The sequence below is a fragment of the Ranitomeya variabilis genome, chromosome 3 (genome assembly GCF_051348905.1).
Source record: "Ranitomeya variabilis isolate aRanVar5 chromosome 3, aRanVar5.hap1, whole genome shotgun sequence".
In the NCBI taxonomy this organism is placed as follows: Eukaryota; Metazoa; Chordata; class Amphibia; order Anura; family Dendrobatidae; genus Ranitomeya; species Ranitomeya variabilis.
The window spans coordinates 681,223,955-681,242,403 of NC_135234.1; the positions used below are offsets into that span (position 1 = coordinate 681,223,955).

The 18,449-nt window shown below is 39.6% G+C and overlaps 1 protein-coding gene across 1 annotated transcript; it reads left to right on the top strand.

Annotated features, from left to right (window-relative positions):
• Positions 1–2,015: 2,015 nt before the first annotated feature.
• LOC143816996 (keratin, type II cytoskeletal 7-like) lies at positions 2,016–14,418 on the top strand. The gene is made up of 9 exons (XM_077298040.1): positions 2,016–2,470; positions 5,603–5,811; positions 6,252–6,312; positions 7,329–7,424; positions 8,236–8,400; positions 9,852–9,977; positions 10,072–10,292; positions 10,382–10,416; positions 13,163–14,418. The coding sequence occupies exons 1-9, from the start codon at positions 2,048–2,050 to the stop codon at positions 13,279–13,281; spliced, it is 1,455 nt and encodes a 484-aa protein (XP_077154155.1). The 5' UTR covers positions 2,016–2,047; the 3' UTR covers positions 13,282–14,418.
• Positions 14,419–18,449: the final 4,031 nt, after the last annotated feature.

The following is an 18,449-nucleotide window of genomic DNA, read 5'->3' on the forward strand; positions in this document are numbered from 1 at the left end:
GCAAAAAAAAGGGGGATATGAGATGGTTTACTGTATGTAAACCATGTCTCATATCATGTCGGGTTTGGGAAGGAGAAATGCAAAGCCGGCAATTGAATTACCGGCTTTTCTATAGAACACCGCTGCGTATTTCTCGCAATGCACATGCATGGTCCGTGTGTAATCCGATTTTTTCTCGCACCCATAGACTTGCATTGGCGAGTCTCGGCCGAGATACGCTGACAATCGCAGCCTGATGCGAGTTCCCTCGGATCCGAAATACGGTGGAGAAAATATCGGATGATGGGAGCTGCACCATAGATTAACATTGGGCCGAGTGCTATGCGATTTTTTATCGCATAGCACTCGTCCGTATTACGGTCTAGTGTGACCCCGGCCTAATAAACAACAGCCTAGCTAATTACCTAACATTCAGCTGTTAACAGTTCCAGCATCAGGAGCAGCCTCTCTGCACTGTTGCAGTGTCAAAACGGCACTAAAACAAGATGTCCGCTCTTTGTATAGAGAGGGACATGTTATTACAGCAGCCAATGACACAAGCCATTGTATCAGGACATTGTGGATGTTTCCTGCACCCTGATTGGCTAGCCGCAATGTACACACATAACATTAGAAAAAAAATACTGGTTACAAGCACGCCACGCCTGTGAGCTTTGCAAACCCCCTTCCCTCAAACACATGCCAAACTTTCATGATACACCTTCATTATCACAGCCAAAGTGCTGAAAATACTTCAGTGGCAAGGCAAATGTTTTCCAGCACTTTTTACTGAATGTTACCGATTTTTTCCAATTTTAGAAAATTTTGCTCGTGTTTCCGATCACGAATCCGAATGTGCCATATTCGTGCCGAATTTATGTTCATTTTTCGAACAAATTAGCTCATCACTAGTGCTCAGTGTAGACCACAGAATAAAAGTGAACTTAGCCCTATGCTAATTTTTTGGAAGTAGAATGAACAAAGAAACTGCATTTCTATAAGTGTTTTTATTCATTTATTTTGTTTTTAAGCACTGCTCACTGTGCGGTATTAGCGTTTGGACAGATTTATTTTCTAGGTGAATACAGTTACAGCAATATCAGATGTTTACAAATCCACATCATTGCTTGTTTTTTGGGACCATTATTTTGCTGAATTATAGAGTATCGGGAAAAGGCTAAAAAAGCCTTAATAATCATCTCACCTTTCACCTGTCATACTTTCGCCAGCTGCCAGGTCTACTGTATGCTTTATGCTCCTCAACCTTCTCTCTCTTGATTCTATGATTCTCATGGGGATCCTAGCATTGACTAGGCCAAATATATTCTGGCACATGGTGGGACACATTTGTGACAAAGTGAGTGTTCATTTTATTTTATTTTTACAGGGGCTAACCTAAACACATACCCTTGATTGGCTACACCACTTCCATGACATAACAATGTCCTATGAATGTCAGGCGCTTATATCGATAGAAGCTTTTCTTTTTTTCATTTGGGAAAATTGAGCAAGTAATGGACAGCCACATTTTAGGAGTATAAAATGAAATAATGGCACCTGCTCTAAAGCCATACAACTCTTTTATATGGACAAGTCTATAGATTTCTAAATATTCAGGTCCCTAAATGTGAAACTAAACCTGCAAATGATTTATTAAAGGGAAAGTAGTAGAAGGAGACGTTTTTTCAGGTACATATTAAAGCAAGAACCTTCTTTTTTTTAGTAACTCATTAAGTGTTTATGATTCTTTCTTCAAATGGTCCCTTTTGTACTATCTGAATTAGTACTCTAGAAAGGAAGCTCAAAGAGATGCTTATGGTGAGATCGTATGCTTTTCATCTTAATTAATCTTTGAGGTGTGTTTATGTTATGTCTCCTATTAAACTAGGAGGACTACAGTGCACTAAAGTCAGAACTCCAAGCTCATAAGAGACAATTACGGGGTCTTAGTCAAACATCAAAGTGACCAAGCCCAATTCTATAGGTGTATAAAAACATCATGCCCTTGGTCTGTAGACAGAAAATAACAACTCAGAACTCACAACTCAGCTACCAAATACTAAGCACCATGTCTCATCAGTCTTATCATTCTGTCCAAAGCCGCTCAGGAGCTGGACATAAGAACTTTAGTTCATCATCTGCTTGCCTACCATCTAAGCACAGCTTTAGCGTCTTAACTGGAAACAAAATATCCATTGGCCATAATGCAATATCAAGTTTTGGCAGTAAAAGTGTGTATGGTGGAGTCTTGGGCGGTGGACATAAGATGTCAGTTGGAAGATTTGGACATGGGTACGGGCTCAGCTATGGTGGATCTAGCCATGGTTATGGAGGACCTGTCTGCAATGAAGGAATTACTGCTGTTACTGTAAACCAAAGCCTTTTGGCTCCGATGAACCTGGAGATTGATCCAAATATCCAAAGAGTGAGGACTGATGAAAAGGATCAAATCAAAGGCCTTAATAACAAGTTTGCCTCTTTCATTGACAAGGTAAGATTAGAAGCAAATTTATTGCCAATTTAAATATATCACTTACATAGTCTTACATAGGTATTCTATCTTTGGCTGACTTAGGTTCTACTTTTAGATCATAGAATAAAAAGGAGCCTCAAACAATGACATTAAGCATGGGTGTAACAACAAAAGGCATAGAGGAGGAGAAACAGACATGTTCATGTGTCAGTGGAGGCTTAAAGGCACCAATGCACATCAGAAGGCAAAAGTATTATAAATGTCGACCTATAGTTGCAATAAATTTGCATTGGTACCGAGGAGATTCCAGTAACTTCTCTGTTGGCACTAATGTCAGGACTTTCATTTGAAAGAAATTTGGGATGACTTTCATGGCTCAAAGATACAGATAAATCTAGACATAAGGTTTTTGGTAATCTCGAACAGCTGATATAGTTCCACATAGTGTGTAATTCTTGTCTTCAAAAAAGCCAGAAACTCATGTCAGTAGGATTCAAAAATATTTCTCAGCAACCATGTGAAATTCAACCAGGTGGGAATTAAACCCTGACTCCACCAGAAACATAAGCCAGACACTAGCCTGACAGCAGAACCTGAATCTGGGCAAACTTCTTATTTTCATCATTATTGGTGCATTCAGTTGCCACCGTGGAGCCATTTTTCTTCACTGCTTTTAGAACCTTGAAATAAATGTTAATTTTCCCCATTTGTGGTGAAAATAGTTTGAAGTCTCTATTCTTTGTAAAAATGATTTGCGCATAGGATTTGCTCCATAATAGAAAACTTGTTGACATACATTCAGGATTTAGTTGAGGAGAAGCAGATGTGCAGGTATCCTCCTTAGTCTTGTCAGAATAAAAAGATGATGCTTAAAAGCTGCACTATTAAACCAACATGACTTCAAAATGTGTGACTATTGGCCTATCTGTATGAAAACCCTAAAACCATCCAGATACCCATAACACTTACGCAAATCAAAACACCACACTGTGTGACATTGGATATAATGGCAACAGCATCCTTGTTTTACTAAATAACAACAAAATATAAAATATAACATTAAACATAAATACACAGCATACTGATCCGAAAAGGAGAGGGGAGATTGAAGGTCAAATTCCACCTTTTACCACAACAATCAGCTCCTCCATATTGCCTCCAGCCCCAATGCACCTTCTCGAGGGCACCCCAGCTGAATGTTGTCCAACCAAAATGTCCCACTGAGACCTGAGCTCAACAGTACAAACTCTGTAAGAATATTGCACCAGATGGGGGTCACCCATCCCTGCGCTGGACTCTCCCTGTCCTTCAGTGAATCAAATTACTTCAAAGACCCCCTCCGTTTCCCATCTACTGCTGTGTACAAGGTCATCACTGTTGAATGGATGCTCCCTCAATGAGTTTGCCTTATATACCCCCTTATATATTTGACCATCCTGCCCACCAATCAAATAAGCACTATATGCTCCTTCCTTGTTCTCATCCCTCAAATTTCCCACTCAAAATCCCTGACAGTTTAACCCTTTACCCACCAAAATCAGTGCTTGGCATCCTACTCAAGTCATGGTGCCCTCCCCTAAGCCCCGGAGGGCATGCAGTCCGGGCAGTTGCTTTATCAAAGAATTTTAATTTTTTTGTGAAAACCTGAAAGTTGATTCCATGCCCTACACATTCTGCATTGTCACCAAACTAGGAATAGGAGTTATACTCATGAAAATGGCCTGAGGGCATCAGGACTTCTTATCTCATGTGAAAAGGAGCGTGGTAGTTTCAAGAAGAATCTTAAAGGGGTCTAATTTCTATATTTGCTTTGGGACCCAGTGGCGTTCTGCCAATGGTGGCAGGCAATGTGACTGCTGGGGGGGCCCAACTGGTGAGTGGGCCAACTGCTGAGCATTTGTTCGCTCTACCTAGTCCTCTGAACTCCTCCTGTTCTGCCGCCAGCTTCACTCTCTGGTTGGATTTGTAAAAGCACACCACGCATCCTAGCTGGCGTAGCTTTCCAGTCAGAGAGGAGCTGTACGCCCGGAAGTCATTAGTTGCAATTTGCATATGTGATGAACAGGGATCAAGATGGTGAGCCGGGCCCGGTGGTGGTTCTAAAATTAACTTTATTTTTTAATGTGCCCCCTTGCCACCTCCCTACCTTTTTTATGTTCCAAAAAAATGCTGATCCAGCTACTTAGGAGAGGGGGATAAATATTCCACATGTACAATTTGCACATTACAGTGGTGAGGGGATAAATATTCTGGATTCACAGTTTGCACATTACAGGGGGAGGGAGATAAATATCTTGATCCACAGTTTGCACATTACAGGGGATGGGGTGGTTAAATATCTGGATGCAATTTGTGCATGTTATCTCTCTCCCCCCTGCAATGTGCAAACTGTGCATCCAGAACATTTATCCCCCTGTAATGTGCAAACTGTGCATCCAGATATTTATCCCCCCTACACACACCTCTATAAGTAGCTAGAGGGGTATAATATGCAAAACGTGCATCCAGCTATTCACAGGGGGGATAATGCTGATGTGCACCCAACTATTAAGGGGGCAATAATGTGTAAAACATGTGTCCAGCTATTTACGTGAAGTGGGGATGAAGAGATCCATCCAGCTATTTCAGCTTTTTATGCTGAAATAGCATGTCTGTAACCCCTCTTCACATGTACAGCACTCTGAAATTAAATGGGTTGTCCCGTTTTAAGCTAAAGTCTGCAGTCACTCTTTGTGACTGCAGACCTGTGAATCCTCACATCATGCGCACTGCATGCTGTGAGTATTCTCCAGGAGTGGATGGGCACATGACTGCAAGGGTGTGATTTGCATAAATGCCGTCACAAGCCGACTAGATTGGTGATTATTATTTTTTATTATTATTATTTTTCTTTGGGGAGGGGGGCATTCAGATTTTTGCTATGAGGCCTCATGATTTCTATGTACGCCCCTGATAGGACCTATGGTTCTCTAAGTAACTAAATTTATAAAGTTTTTATATTTTTTTCCTTCATTATCACTGCCACTTGTAAAATTATAAATTTCTTTCATTATGCCAAGAAAGGTGAGGAACTTCAGCACACGATCTGGGATCATTACTTGGAGGGATGAGAGTCACAGAAGATCAAACAATATTTTCTTTTAATTTTAGGTGAGGTTCCTAGAGCAACAAAATAAGATGTTGGAAACTAAATGGTCTCTATTGCAAGACCAAAAGACAGCTCAGTGTCAGATTGAACCCTTGTTTGAAGCTTTCATCAGCAACCTCAGAAGACAACTTGAGAGTCTGACATGTGAGAGAGCTCGTCTAGAGTCAGAGAGAAGAAATATGGAGGAAGCAGTGGAGGAGTTCAAGTCAAAGTAAGTATAGTAAGAAAAAAACACAGCAAAATAATAATCAGTCAGCACAGGGTTTTTTACATAATAATTTCACTTCTTTACAATTAATATTTAGCAATTGGTACTTCAAGATCCCTTTCTTAAAGGAGTTTAACCATGAACAAATTCCATTTTAATTCATAGATCTTGTAATAATAAAAAGTGTCAAAAAATGTTCCTGTGCTGAGATATTCTTATAAATGTACCCCTGCTGTGTACTGTGTACTGGTTGTGTCTGACCATGTATGGACAAGTTAAGCACATACCATTTATTTTGCTTGCTAATATAGTGCCATCTAGTATATGAGGAGTGTTGAGATAGGCAATAAAGAATAATTATCATTGTTTTTATAATGCAATGCAAACTCATAAAACAATAGGCCCATCTGTAAAATAAATGAATTAACACTGTGCTCTCATAGGTATGAAGAGGAGTTGAACAGACGCACAGCAGCAGAAAATGAGTTTGTGAGCCTTAAAAGGGTAAGTACTCAATACGTCTTATAATTAAAACAAAAAAGCGTATTTTAAGTATATTTTAAGACATATTCTGCAGACAGCTATCTCTCCTAGCTGCACCATCAAAAAGAAGACTTGGTTCCAACATGCCTTTCCCTTCTGTCGATAGATATCATATGTTAGAGAAAATACAGAAGGACTCCATACACATTAGGCTGCTGGCCCAATCCCACCGATATTGGTGGGCTCAATCGACTTTACCCTACTGTGTAGGAGGCCCTTAGAGGGACTTTAGTTAAATTGGACTGAGATCGCATCGTAATACATGTACTGGCCGGCGGCTCTCCTGACCCGAGCATGACAGTTCCATATATTTCTATGCAGCTGTGATGTTCAGGTTGGGAGAGCCATGGCCTGTCTGAGCATTGCGGTCCGATCTTGGTCCAATTTATATGGCCGCCTGACAGCAACCTTAGGCCAGGGTCACACCTGCGAGTGCAATGCGAGAAACTCGCACGAGTCTCTCGCATCAATACTCGGCACTGCCGCCGGCACTCGGGACCGGAACGTGTGGCTGCATGTATTTCTATGCAGCTGAATGCTCCGATCCCGAGTGCCGGCGGCTGTGACTGGTATTGATGCGAGAGACTCACGCGAGTTTCTCACATTGCACTCGCAAGTGTGACCCCGGCCTTAGAGTGAGTACCTAGGTAGCAAAAGCATTAAAGAGTGTGGCTATTCAACGTTATAAATTAATTTGCAGCTACAAAGAGTTGAACTTTCACAACTTCTGGAGAATCATAGGGTGCCTTAGATTATTTTCTTCACTTTGTAAAGCAAGCTCCAGTATTTGATTTTTGGTCTCATTTGCATTGTCATAAAATCTCCGCATAAAATCATTTGCTTTATTTTTTTACACATTAGTTAAAATGTATTTGTCTGTCCTATAACTTTCAATTTCCCTGTATTTACTGATATTTGATAAGTGTAAGGACATTGCCCCAGACTATATTCACACGGTTCTACTTCTTCTCTCTTAGGATGTGGATGCAGCATTTATGAATAAAGCAGAATTACAAGCCAAGGTTGATTCACTAACAGATGAGATCAACTTCCTGAGGACCCTGTTTGATGCGGTATATCAGATCTACATTTAGTAGATATATTTCACAACAGTCCAGAATTTTCCTGGACCTTCCTGACTATTTGAAAGCTATACTGGAGAGCTTTGGGTTGTCCTGAGCTTTGAAGGGGTATTTTGAACCCAACTCAAAATGGGTATTCCCATCCAGTTTTGGGATTTTCCAGGTTGGGATTTCAGCTCCCCTGTCAACAGCTATGCACATGACAAGCCAACCAGCTGTCAGTTTTTAGAAAAAGAAATGAAATAATATTTTCCAGAAAGATAGAACCCTAGTGAATCTTTATCAGCAGTCATTTTGATTGACAATCACAGATTAGTGATGGGCAATCCGGCTCTTTTTGGTGAACTGGATTATTTAGCTCAGCTCACAAAGAAGACTACTGTTTTGGATATCAAATGAATACTTTGTAACTTCGGAGATCCACACTATACTTACGATAAAATAATGCAATTCAGGTTCGGTTGAATCCATATCTGCTTGCAGTAAGCCAATGGCAGAGCATTTTTCGAGGTTTTGAGCTGTTCTGTTGGTGGACAGTTTTTTAGTCATATTGGCAGCTGGAATGTGCCATATTACTACCAGTGAGAGGGCATTCATCTCTCACCACTCTTTGTGAACAACCCATAACTATCAAAAAGGACAATTAGTGGGATGAGGGTGTTATATAACTTACTCATAGAGTGTGTTCTTCATATCATTCTAACACTAACAGGAAGATTACTGAGCAGAATGCTTATAAGATGCATTTAGTAGTCATTTTAATATGATCTTGTAAGACTTAATTGTGTTCTGTATTCTGCAGGAAATTTCCCAGCTTCAGGCTCAGATCTCAGATACTTCTGTCATTGTGTCCATGGATAACAGCCGAGACCTGGACCTGAACAGCATCATCACCGAAGTTAAGGCTCAGTATGAGGAGATAGCCAACAAGAGCAGAGCAGAAGCCGAATCACTGTATCAAACCAAGGTGAGTCTACAGCAGTGCTTCTCAACCTTTCTTACCTTGATCACCATATTCAGCTCTGAGAGATGGTTGTACGTCACATCCAGCTCACACTGTCCACCCCCAATGGTGACAATGAGAAGCCCCATTACCAGTATGATGACAGCCAAAACCACAGAAAGCAAAGTGAAATCTTGTGCCCCCCTTCCTTATAGATAGAATACTTACCTCTAGGGGTTCATACTTTACCTCTATTTGGCTTTCCCATCACACTTTGACATCTAGCTTCAAGCACCCCTCTTTCTATCAGTATCATCCTATCACCAGCTTACCATATATATTTCCCTCTAGATCTGCTCTTTAGTTTGGGCCTATTCACAAAAATCACCAACTGGAGAAGACCTTGTCTTCATCGCTTTTTGCTAGACCTGGTGCTAATGTACCAAGCTGGCAGACAGATGAAAGCCACACATCATAGACCCATGAGCAACATGTTGGAGACCCCTGGTCTATAACAATCTCAGCTTTATATTTCTATATAAGTAATATCACCATTATGAACGCTCGGTCTATTGTATACATGTTAACTATAGTATGCTCATTTGCAACAAACATAATGGAGACTTGAAGCTCATATGGCCTACTGCAAAATCCTGCACCCCCCAACAATTATGTGTTGTTACATACAGTATATATGAGAAACAGATTTTGGTTTTCTCCCAAAAGCCTTACATTTTTCTTTGCATTTTTCCCTTGACCTGTCCATATAGTAGCTTGATCTTTGAGAGATGAGTTATTATAGCTTCACAGAAGTACAAAAACGGGCACCCCCAACTGCCATGTTAATCTATTAGCAATCTTGTGATCACATTGTGGGAAGGAGACGATGGTCATCCGATCATGCACCTTATAAGCTGCAGTCGGTAACTGACAGTGGCATTTCAAGTGATTGTCCACTACTGCAAAAGCCTTTTTCAATGTCACTAATGTGCCTAGTAAAATAACAAAAAAATCATACTTACCTCTTGGACCAGCACTGCTGTAATCATGTGATGTCAGCGCTGCAGTCAATCAGTTGTTGTTGACGTACTACAGCCTTCCTACGTCTGTCAGATGGAATGGTCCTGGAGGTAGAGTATGTTTTTTTAAATTTTACTAAGCATATTAGGGACATTGAAAAGGTGGTTGTTCAGAAGTCGACAACCTCTTAAAGAGTTCAACAGAATTCATCGGAGCTCGCTTTGGTCGCAGACACAGCTAATGAGCAAAAGTTTAATAATTATCCTATTAATCCAAACAGTAGCTCATTTTACTTTACATTTTATTGTTTTCATCTCTGATCCATAACTGTTGAATGTGTGGAGCTATTTAACTGCTGATTCATTGCTGGCGCTAATTTATACAATATGTGTTCTCTATATTTGATATATCTGTTCTCAAAGTCTATAATCACAGCATGTATTACTTCTTTGTAGTATGAGGAATTACGTATGACGGCAGGCCGACATGGCGACGACCTGCGCAACACGAAACATGAAATTGCTGAACTCAATCGTTTAATTCAGAGACTGAAAGCAGAGATTGAGAGCGTGAAAGATCAGGTAATACCAACGGATATTTACTGTATATATATTTACCGGTATTTTATACTCATGCATATTGTATTATAATCCGTTTATCTCTTCATTTTGCTAGAGAGCAAAACTGGAAGCTGCCATATCAGAGGCTGAAGAGCGTGGAGAAATGGCTGTCCGAGATGCCAAGAACAAGCTGACTGAGCTGGAAGAAGCTCTGCAAAAAGCCAAGCAGGACATGGCGCGTCAACTGCGGGAATACCAGGAGCTGATGAATGTCAAGCTGGCCCTCGATATTGAAATTGCCACCTACAGGAAACTGCTGGAAGGGGAGGAGTGCAGGTTGGTAAATAATCAAGAAACTGTCATGTGAAATCTATGTGCTTGGTTGTGTATATTCCTTTCATTAAAATACATTTCATATATTTCAGGCTGTCTGGAGAAGGAAGTGGCTCTGTTAGCATTTGTAAGTATAAAGCATCTTTTAGAAACTTGAAACTATTAGATTTGTGACCATAATTTAAAGGACTAAAAAGTAATTCTAAATCCTCTTAAAGGGAGTCCGTCACGTGGTTTTTGTTCCTCCTCATTAGAGCAGAATAATGTCGGGGTAGGGCCCCAACTGCAGCAATGTGTCATTTACTGGGCTACTTGTTGCAAGTTTGATAAAATCATTATTTTATCGGCTGCAGATCTGCCAGTTCTCTGAATACTGAGCCCTGAATAACCCCGCCCACACCAGTGATGGGCAGCTTTCTGCTGACACTGTGCATAGGCAGGAAATGGCCAATCAGTGGTAGGGGTGGGGTTAGACTAAATGACAGGTTTACTAGTTCTCTAGTAATATTCCTCTCCTGATAAAAGATTGACTTTATCAGAACTACAGCTAGTAGCCCTGTAAGTGACAGATCACTTGAATCAATCACTTGAATTGGGTCTCTGATATGTTCTTATATCTGTATTCATGTACAGAATACTTGAAGGATACCAGCATGTATATATTGTTTATGATCTTTATGTAGGAGCTGTCTGATTACTGATTATATGGCGAGCACAGAAAGAAAACAGGGACCTACTGAGTATAAAACAATAAGATTATTGAAGACTATTAGGGTTATGCTCTGCAAAATGAAGTGACAGGCAGTGTGCACATTATATATATATAGTACACATTATAGTAGTCCACAGAATTTCACTAGTTCATACCAAAACCCATGTGTCTTGAATATGGCTGAGGATGGATACAGCACGAGTATGCTGAAATGGATTCACTAGTTGAACACATCCGGCTTCACTGCATAGTATGGATGAAATACAAAGTTTATTGATCAATACATAAAAATCTTCATTAGGTGCTTAGAATACAACAGTACCCCACAGATCCAACAAACTCATTTCAAATTTACAAGTCATTAATCTTGGATAAAAACTAGTAATAGTACACATATATACACAGTATGAACATAAACGTCACACACACTTTTTACATGTATATATGTATATGCAAATTATTTATATACATGCAGTATATGCACATAGCACAGATATATATTTATTACAAATATATAAGCATTGTACGCACTGTAGAGATTTACTCTCTCTGGTAGGTAACAGGCATTAGGCTTTAGGTAGCATTCGCTCAGGCAATACAGCTTTGGCCCAAACACAGCTGAGCTAGCCCCAGCTTGGTGAAAAAACACAGTTATTGTCTACATTGCCTGTCTTCCTCTTTAGCTCCAAGACACATCCAGTCTGGTCAGCTTCCCTGATCTGACTGGCCAAGGAAAACAGCTAGCCTAGTTATATGCAGGGCTAGCCAGGTGATCTAAGCAGAACCTGTAGAGCTAGGATTTAACCCTAACAACCTGTTATTGCTACAGCACTTATAAACATTACACATGTATACAGATTAAACAAGCATACAAACTTCACGCATATATTCATATTACACATACATGTATATGTACACATATACGCAATCATACACATTACACACATGTACACATCATACATGTATGCACATTTCAGGCACATATGCAAATAATATTTATACAGTATAAACACATTGCATATACATTTAGAGTATGCATACCCACAGATACTTCCCTTTTTTGAAGATACATAAAGTTTAGATCTGTGACATGCAAAAAGTATAAATAAGTGTAGCCATTACCCTCCAGTCCTACCTCTGAGCATCAGTGGAAGCATTAGATCAGCTGCAAGGCAGGGGAGAGAGGGGAAGAGTATAGAATAGAGCATCAAGAGCAAAGGATCAAAAAATGCAACTAGAGGTGACAGAGGAGAAAGCAGATGGGTGAGCAGAAGACAAGGGGTTTGGAGGACAGGTGAATCCATTATCTACTTTCATTACTGCTCTGCACCACTCTGCAGACTGTCCTTCTTGTCAATGTCAACTACAAAGCAGTGTCTATATCATGTATCATGTAATAGCAAGAAGCTGCGATCTTGTAATATCGAAGGAGAGCGAAGGTGAAATAATGGGTCCTGTTGGTGCTGCACGACATTTATGCCAGAGCCTGGTGGTTGAAAAACAGCCATGTAGCTGTACCGAAGGTCCAGGCTGGCAGGCAGATAGGATATACAGGATATACATAGCCTACATCCTTGAGCATTGTATTGAGTTCAGAGTGGATAGACATACCATTGGATTCCCCCAATGTTCCTGTATGCAAATCTGACATTGAATAAATTTTGCATTGTTGTACAACTCAGCAATACTGTGCGCGAAAACTGAGTATACTCAGCCCTGAGTCGTAAAGCTGTAAAACACTTCTTTGGCTGTTTGCTGCAGCCAATCACATTATATACAGTAATGTATATTGAATGTGGTTTCCCATACACATTAGATGAAAGTTGGCCAATTTCAGAGGGACAGGTAGACCATCTGATGTGTGTGGACGCCTCCCAACCCTCCTGACATGTGATGTCATGGCAGAGAAGGATCAAGTTGTTGTAATAGCAATGGCAGAGATAGGTCTTTGGCAGCAGATGTCGCCTCTTTTTTCGGTTGAAAACACTTGATTGCTCAGCCAAGCAAACTGCTCATGTGTACAGGGCTGTCGGGAGAAATAGCTGTCTGCCAAATGATCATTCAGCCAACAGTTGGCTCATGTGTGCGGCCAGCTTACGTACGACGACCCAGAAATGACTATTGTTTGTGAATTATTTTGCGTCTGCTTTCTTTTCGTTAGCCATTCTGCACTCCTCCACTGGAGGCCACGGAAGCAGTGGACATCATCACAAGAGCGGATTCAGCAGGGGAAGTTTGTCAGCCGGGAAATACAGTTCTGGACATGGGCACAGCTGTTAATAAAAATGGGAGTGTGCGTTTTATTCTATAGTTTGCGTTTCAAAAATATTTGAGCTGATATAAAGTTTAGCTAAATTGACAACTTCTGGGACTTACTGTTCCTTTAATTTGTTACACGTGTAACACCATGTCCATAATAGCAATTTCACCCCATATTGAAGTATGGTACATTTTAATTAATGTCAGTTTGCTGATAATATACATCCTAGAATTGTCCTCATTGAAGATTCTAGTGTTTAATCAGTAATCAGGTAACATTGGTAATTCTAAGCATTTTCAGATAAAGTGAAAACCATAAAAAATTACATTGACAAGTCATATAAAAGTTTTATATTGACAAAATAAATATAAAAGTGAAAACTGAAATTGATTTGTAGTCAATAATGAAGTACAGAGTACATAGTGAAATATTCTGTTTTACTGCTTACCTTGAAACATCATTGTAAAGCCTGAAATAATTTAATTTACTTATAAACATACACATATATTTTAATATTGGTCATAGTTTCATTTTTCTTGATATGAGACTTTAAAATCCCCTGCATAGACATAGCTTTAAAAGATAATACTCTGGCTGCTGGTAGCCACCACTAGAGGGGGCTCAGGAGATTACTGCATACTGTTTTATTATTACCTCCAATGTGTAAGGCCTCTTTCACACTTCCGTCTTTGAAATTTTTCTGCTGGATCCTGTTTTTTCCTATAGACTTGTATTAGCGACGGAATGTGACGGATGGCCATCCGTTTCATTCGTCGTGCACTGGATCCATCAGAAAATTGCTGTCCGTCGGGCAGAGAAAACGTTCAGAGGAACGTTTTTTCCGCACATCGGAAAATCGCTCAGCGACGAATCCTGAGCTGCCAGTCGTTGGCTATAATGGAAGCTTATGGGCACAGGATCCGTCGCTGATTGTGACAAGCAGGAATCCAGCGATGGGTTCCGTCTTTTCAAACTGAGCATGCGCGGAAGGATTTCCAGTCAGGGATATTCTCTCTCTCTATCTCTTTTTACTATTGATGCTGCCTATGCAGCATTAATAGTAACAAGACAATGTTAAAAATAATAAAAAAAAATAAAAAATCGCAATATTCTTACCTTCCGGCGTCCCGTGCAGCGTTACCGATGCTCGCGATGCTCCCGACAGCTGGCATTCCCAGTAATGCATTGCGAAATGACCCGATGATGTCACGGTCTCGCGAGACCGCGACATCATCAGAGCTCATTGCACACAAGGCATTACTGGGAATGCCAGCTGCCGGGAGCATCGCGAGCATCGGTTACGCTGCATGGGACGCCGGAAGGTAAGAATATTGCAATTTTTTATTTTTTTTATTATTTTTAACCTGTGTTGTGTTGTGCATGCGTTTTCGCAGCGGAAAACCGTTGCGAAGACGCATACACAACAGGTGCGCATAGTCTCGACGGGTCCGTCAGAAAAACGGGCCCAGTGCACCCGTTTTTTACAATCTGCACAGGATCCGTCATTTCAACATTTTGACGGATCCTGTGCAGATTGTATAAACGGAAGTGTGAAAGATTCCTAACAGTGTACAGTCAGTCACACTCCCCCTATTGGTGTTTTTTTTTAAAATAAATGTTTCTGCAAGGATATGACTCTGCATCAAATAAATAAAGTATTTTTTATATCTTTATTTAGATTTAAAAACAACATTTTTATCAAGGGTGAACATTGCCTGTTATATGTCTGAAAAACCTAGAATTACTTACTTATGTGTCTGAATGTTGTGTAACTGTAGTGAGTCTTGTCTTTCTGATCTGTGAGTTCTGCTTGTAATAAACTAGTCGTGCTTGTTTGAAAACATTGTTCTTGCAATTATTTTTTTTACTACCATAAAAGATGCATTTTTGAAAAATAGCTTTTAAGTTCACTAATTTCATGAAGTATTAATGGATTTTTCTCATGCTCTGCCTTCAGTACCACACTGCTCTCTTGCTTCATGTCTTCCTGCTTGCCAAGGGGTGGCAGATTCCTGATTGATTGACAGTTCAGACCAGCAGCATGGTTGAGCGGCTGACCCTAACTATGCACTTTTTGATGCTGCAAGAAGTGGCAGTTTTGCTCTTATAACAATGGAGGAGCACAGGGGCACTGATCCAATGATTCAGCCAGCTTCAGAGCAGCACATACAAGCTCAAAAGCAAAGCGCTTACAATCTTGCATTCATTGCCTATGAAACGATGCTCCTCTGATAGACTGCAGCAGTGGCCAGTAACCTAGGCAGAGAGGGACAAACAATAAAATTAAAAGTCCCCATATTATTGAGAACAAGGGGGAATATTTTAGTTAGAAATAAATCCCAAAATTGTTTGTTTAGGCAAGCAGTTTACAATTATATCCATTGAAGAAGATGAGACAGCACCTGTAAGAAAAAAGGTAATTATAATGACATGCTGTAAAGCTAATACAAAGCAAAGCATATGATTATCTATAGCATGTTAATATGAGAGACGTAGTAATACTATGAAAACAATAACAGTGACAAGTCTATAAAGATTCATCCATTAGTGACTTAGACAATGTTGACCTTAATGGCCAGTCCAAATTTTTGAAAACTGACCAGTGTCATTTCATATGGTAACAACTCTGAAACACTTCACATTGTATTTTATGTTAGTGGTAAATTTAGAGGAATCTGTTTTGCATTTATTTATGAAAATATTAAAATTTTGGTGAAAATTTTGAAAAATTCACAAATTTCAAAATTAAAATGTTTCTATCCTCAAATCAGGTAGTAATGCTCTACAAAATAATAATTAAGAAATAACATTTCCCCATATGTCTACTTTACATCTGCATTATTTTTCAAACATTTTATATTGTTAGGATTTTAGAAGGGTTAATAGTTGAGAAGTAATTTCTATTTTATTCAAGACATTTACAAAACCTGTTTCTTTAGTGACCTATTCATATTTAAATGAACTTTTAAGGGGACTATATATTGGAAACTCCCCAAAAGTGATAGAACATTAAAAACTACATCCCTCTAATACTTGAAAACTGTTGTCAGGAACCTTTTAACCCTTCAGGTGCTACACAACACAGGAATTAATGCAAAGCGAAATGAAAAAAAAAATTCTGATTCTTTCACTAAAACGTTGGTTTAGCCTGAATTTTTTCACTTTTGCAAGGAATAGTATAAGAAAATCGACCATATAAATAATTTCTCCTGACCACGTTGATACCCACATGTAGTCAGAAACTTCTATTGGGACAAACCACAGGGCTCGGAAGTGAGGGTGATCAATGAGTGGAACAGGCTGCCACGAGAGGTGGTGAGTTCTCCTTCCTGGAAGTTTTCAAACAAAAGCTGGACAGACATCTGTCTGGGATGATTTAGTGAATCCTGCTTTGAGCAGGGGGTTGGACCAGATGACCCAGGAGGTCCCTTCCAACTCTACCATTCTATGATTCTATCATTCTATGAAGGGAAGGAGCACCAATTGAATTCTGGAACACAAATAGAAATAGAGTGCACTATATCGCATTTCCAGAGGCCCCTAAGGTGCATATATAGCAGAAGACCCCAACATGTCACCCCATTTTTTAAGCTACACCCCTTAAGGATTTTATACAGGGGTATAGTAAGCATTGTGAAACCACAGGCGCTACACAGATTTTGATAACATTAGGTCGTAATTTTGAAGTTTTAATTATTTTGTTTCACAAAAAAATTGCTTTATCCCCAGATTTTTCACTTTTGCAAGAGGAAACTTGAGAAATTGGGAAATTGGACCCCGCAATTTGTTTGCCACTTTCTTCTGAGTGCATTGATACCACACAATGGGGCTTGGAAGGAAAGAAGTGACATTTTGCATTTGGAAAGTAAATTCGGCTGGAATGTATTGCAGACACCATGTCTCATTTGCACAGCCCCTGAGGCACCAAAAGAGCAGAAACCCCAGCAAGTGACCCCATCTTACAAACTAAACCCATCAAGGAATTAATTTAGGGCCATGTTGAGCATGTTGAAGCAATAGGTGCTTCACAGAACATTTTAAAATTTAGATGTGAAAACAAAAATTAAGTTGTAAATGTTGTCTTTGTCCCAAATTTGTAATTTTCACAATGGATAATAGGAGAAAATGGAACTCATAGTTTGTTACGCAATTTTTCCTGAATGTGAAAATTCTTCATATATGGTCAAAAACTGCTGTCTAGTCACATTGCAGAGCTAAGAAAGGCAAGGGTGCTATTTGATTTTTGCACCGTAAATTTGTCTGGAATAGATTGTGAGTGCCATGTTGTATTTGCAGAGCCCCTGACAAGCCAAAACAGCAGAAATCCCCCACAAGTGACCCTATTTTGTAAACTAGACCCCTAAAGGAAATCATCTAGGAGTATACTGAGCATTTTATACTTAATGGTGATTCACAAAACTTTAAAACATTTACATGTGAAAACAAAAGATTACATTTTTTCCACTAAAATACTGTTTTTCACCAAATTTATAATTTACACGAGGGGTAATAGATAGGAGAAAATGAACCCCATAATTTGTAATGCAATATTTACCATACGTGGCAGTGCCCCATATGTGATTGTACACTAGTTTGAGCACACAGCAGGAATCGGATGATTAGGAGCACTAATTGGCTTTTAGAACAAAAGGAATAAAGTAATAGTATTAAATGTCTACTGGCAAATGCAAGAAGTCTTGCAAACAAAATGAATGAACTGGAGATTCTTATGTCAGCCACAGAATATGATATGTGGGGCATTACGGAAACTTGGCTAGACGAAAGCCATGACTGAATGACAAACATAGAGGGTTACACTACATTTAGAAAGGACAGAAAACACAGAAAAGGTGGAGGGTGTGTGTATTTTTATTAAATTTAACTTAAGAGCGGTGCTCAATGATGATATTTTGGGGAGCTGCGACAATGTAGAGTCAGTATGGGTAAATGTACATGGGGACAGCAATAATAGAAAGCTACTAATTGAAAATTGCTGCAAGCCTCCTATTGTAACTGAACAGGTAGAGGAGAAAATGCTGCAGCAAATTAAAAAGGCAGCAAATAATAATAGGGTTCTTATTATGGCGGATTTTGACTACCCAGACATTCAGTGAGACATAGAATCTTCTAGTTGTGCAAAAAGCTGCAAGTTCTTATCCACAATTCAGGACAATTACCTCTCTCAGCT

What these genes read in the sequence shown, in the direction of transcription:
- LOC143816996 (XM_077298040.1), top strand. Translation starts at nt 2,048, where the DNA reads ATGTCTCATCAGTCTTATCATTCTGTCCAAAGCCGCTCAGGAGCTGGA. An exon ending in TTGCCTCTTTCATTGACAAG is followed by an intron (nt 2,471 to 5,602) that starts GTAAGATTAGAA and finishes TTTTAATTTTAG; the next exon opens with GTGAGGTTCCTAGAGCAACA. An exon ending in TGAGGACCCTGTTTGATGCG is followed by an intron (nt 7,425 to 8,235) that starts GTATATCAGATC and finishes TGTATTCTGCAG; the next exon opens with GAAATTTCCCAGCTTCAGGC.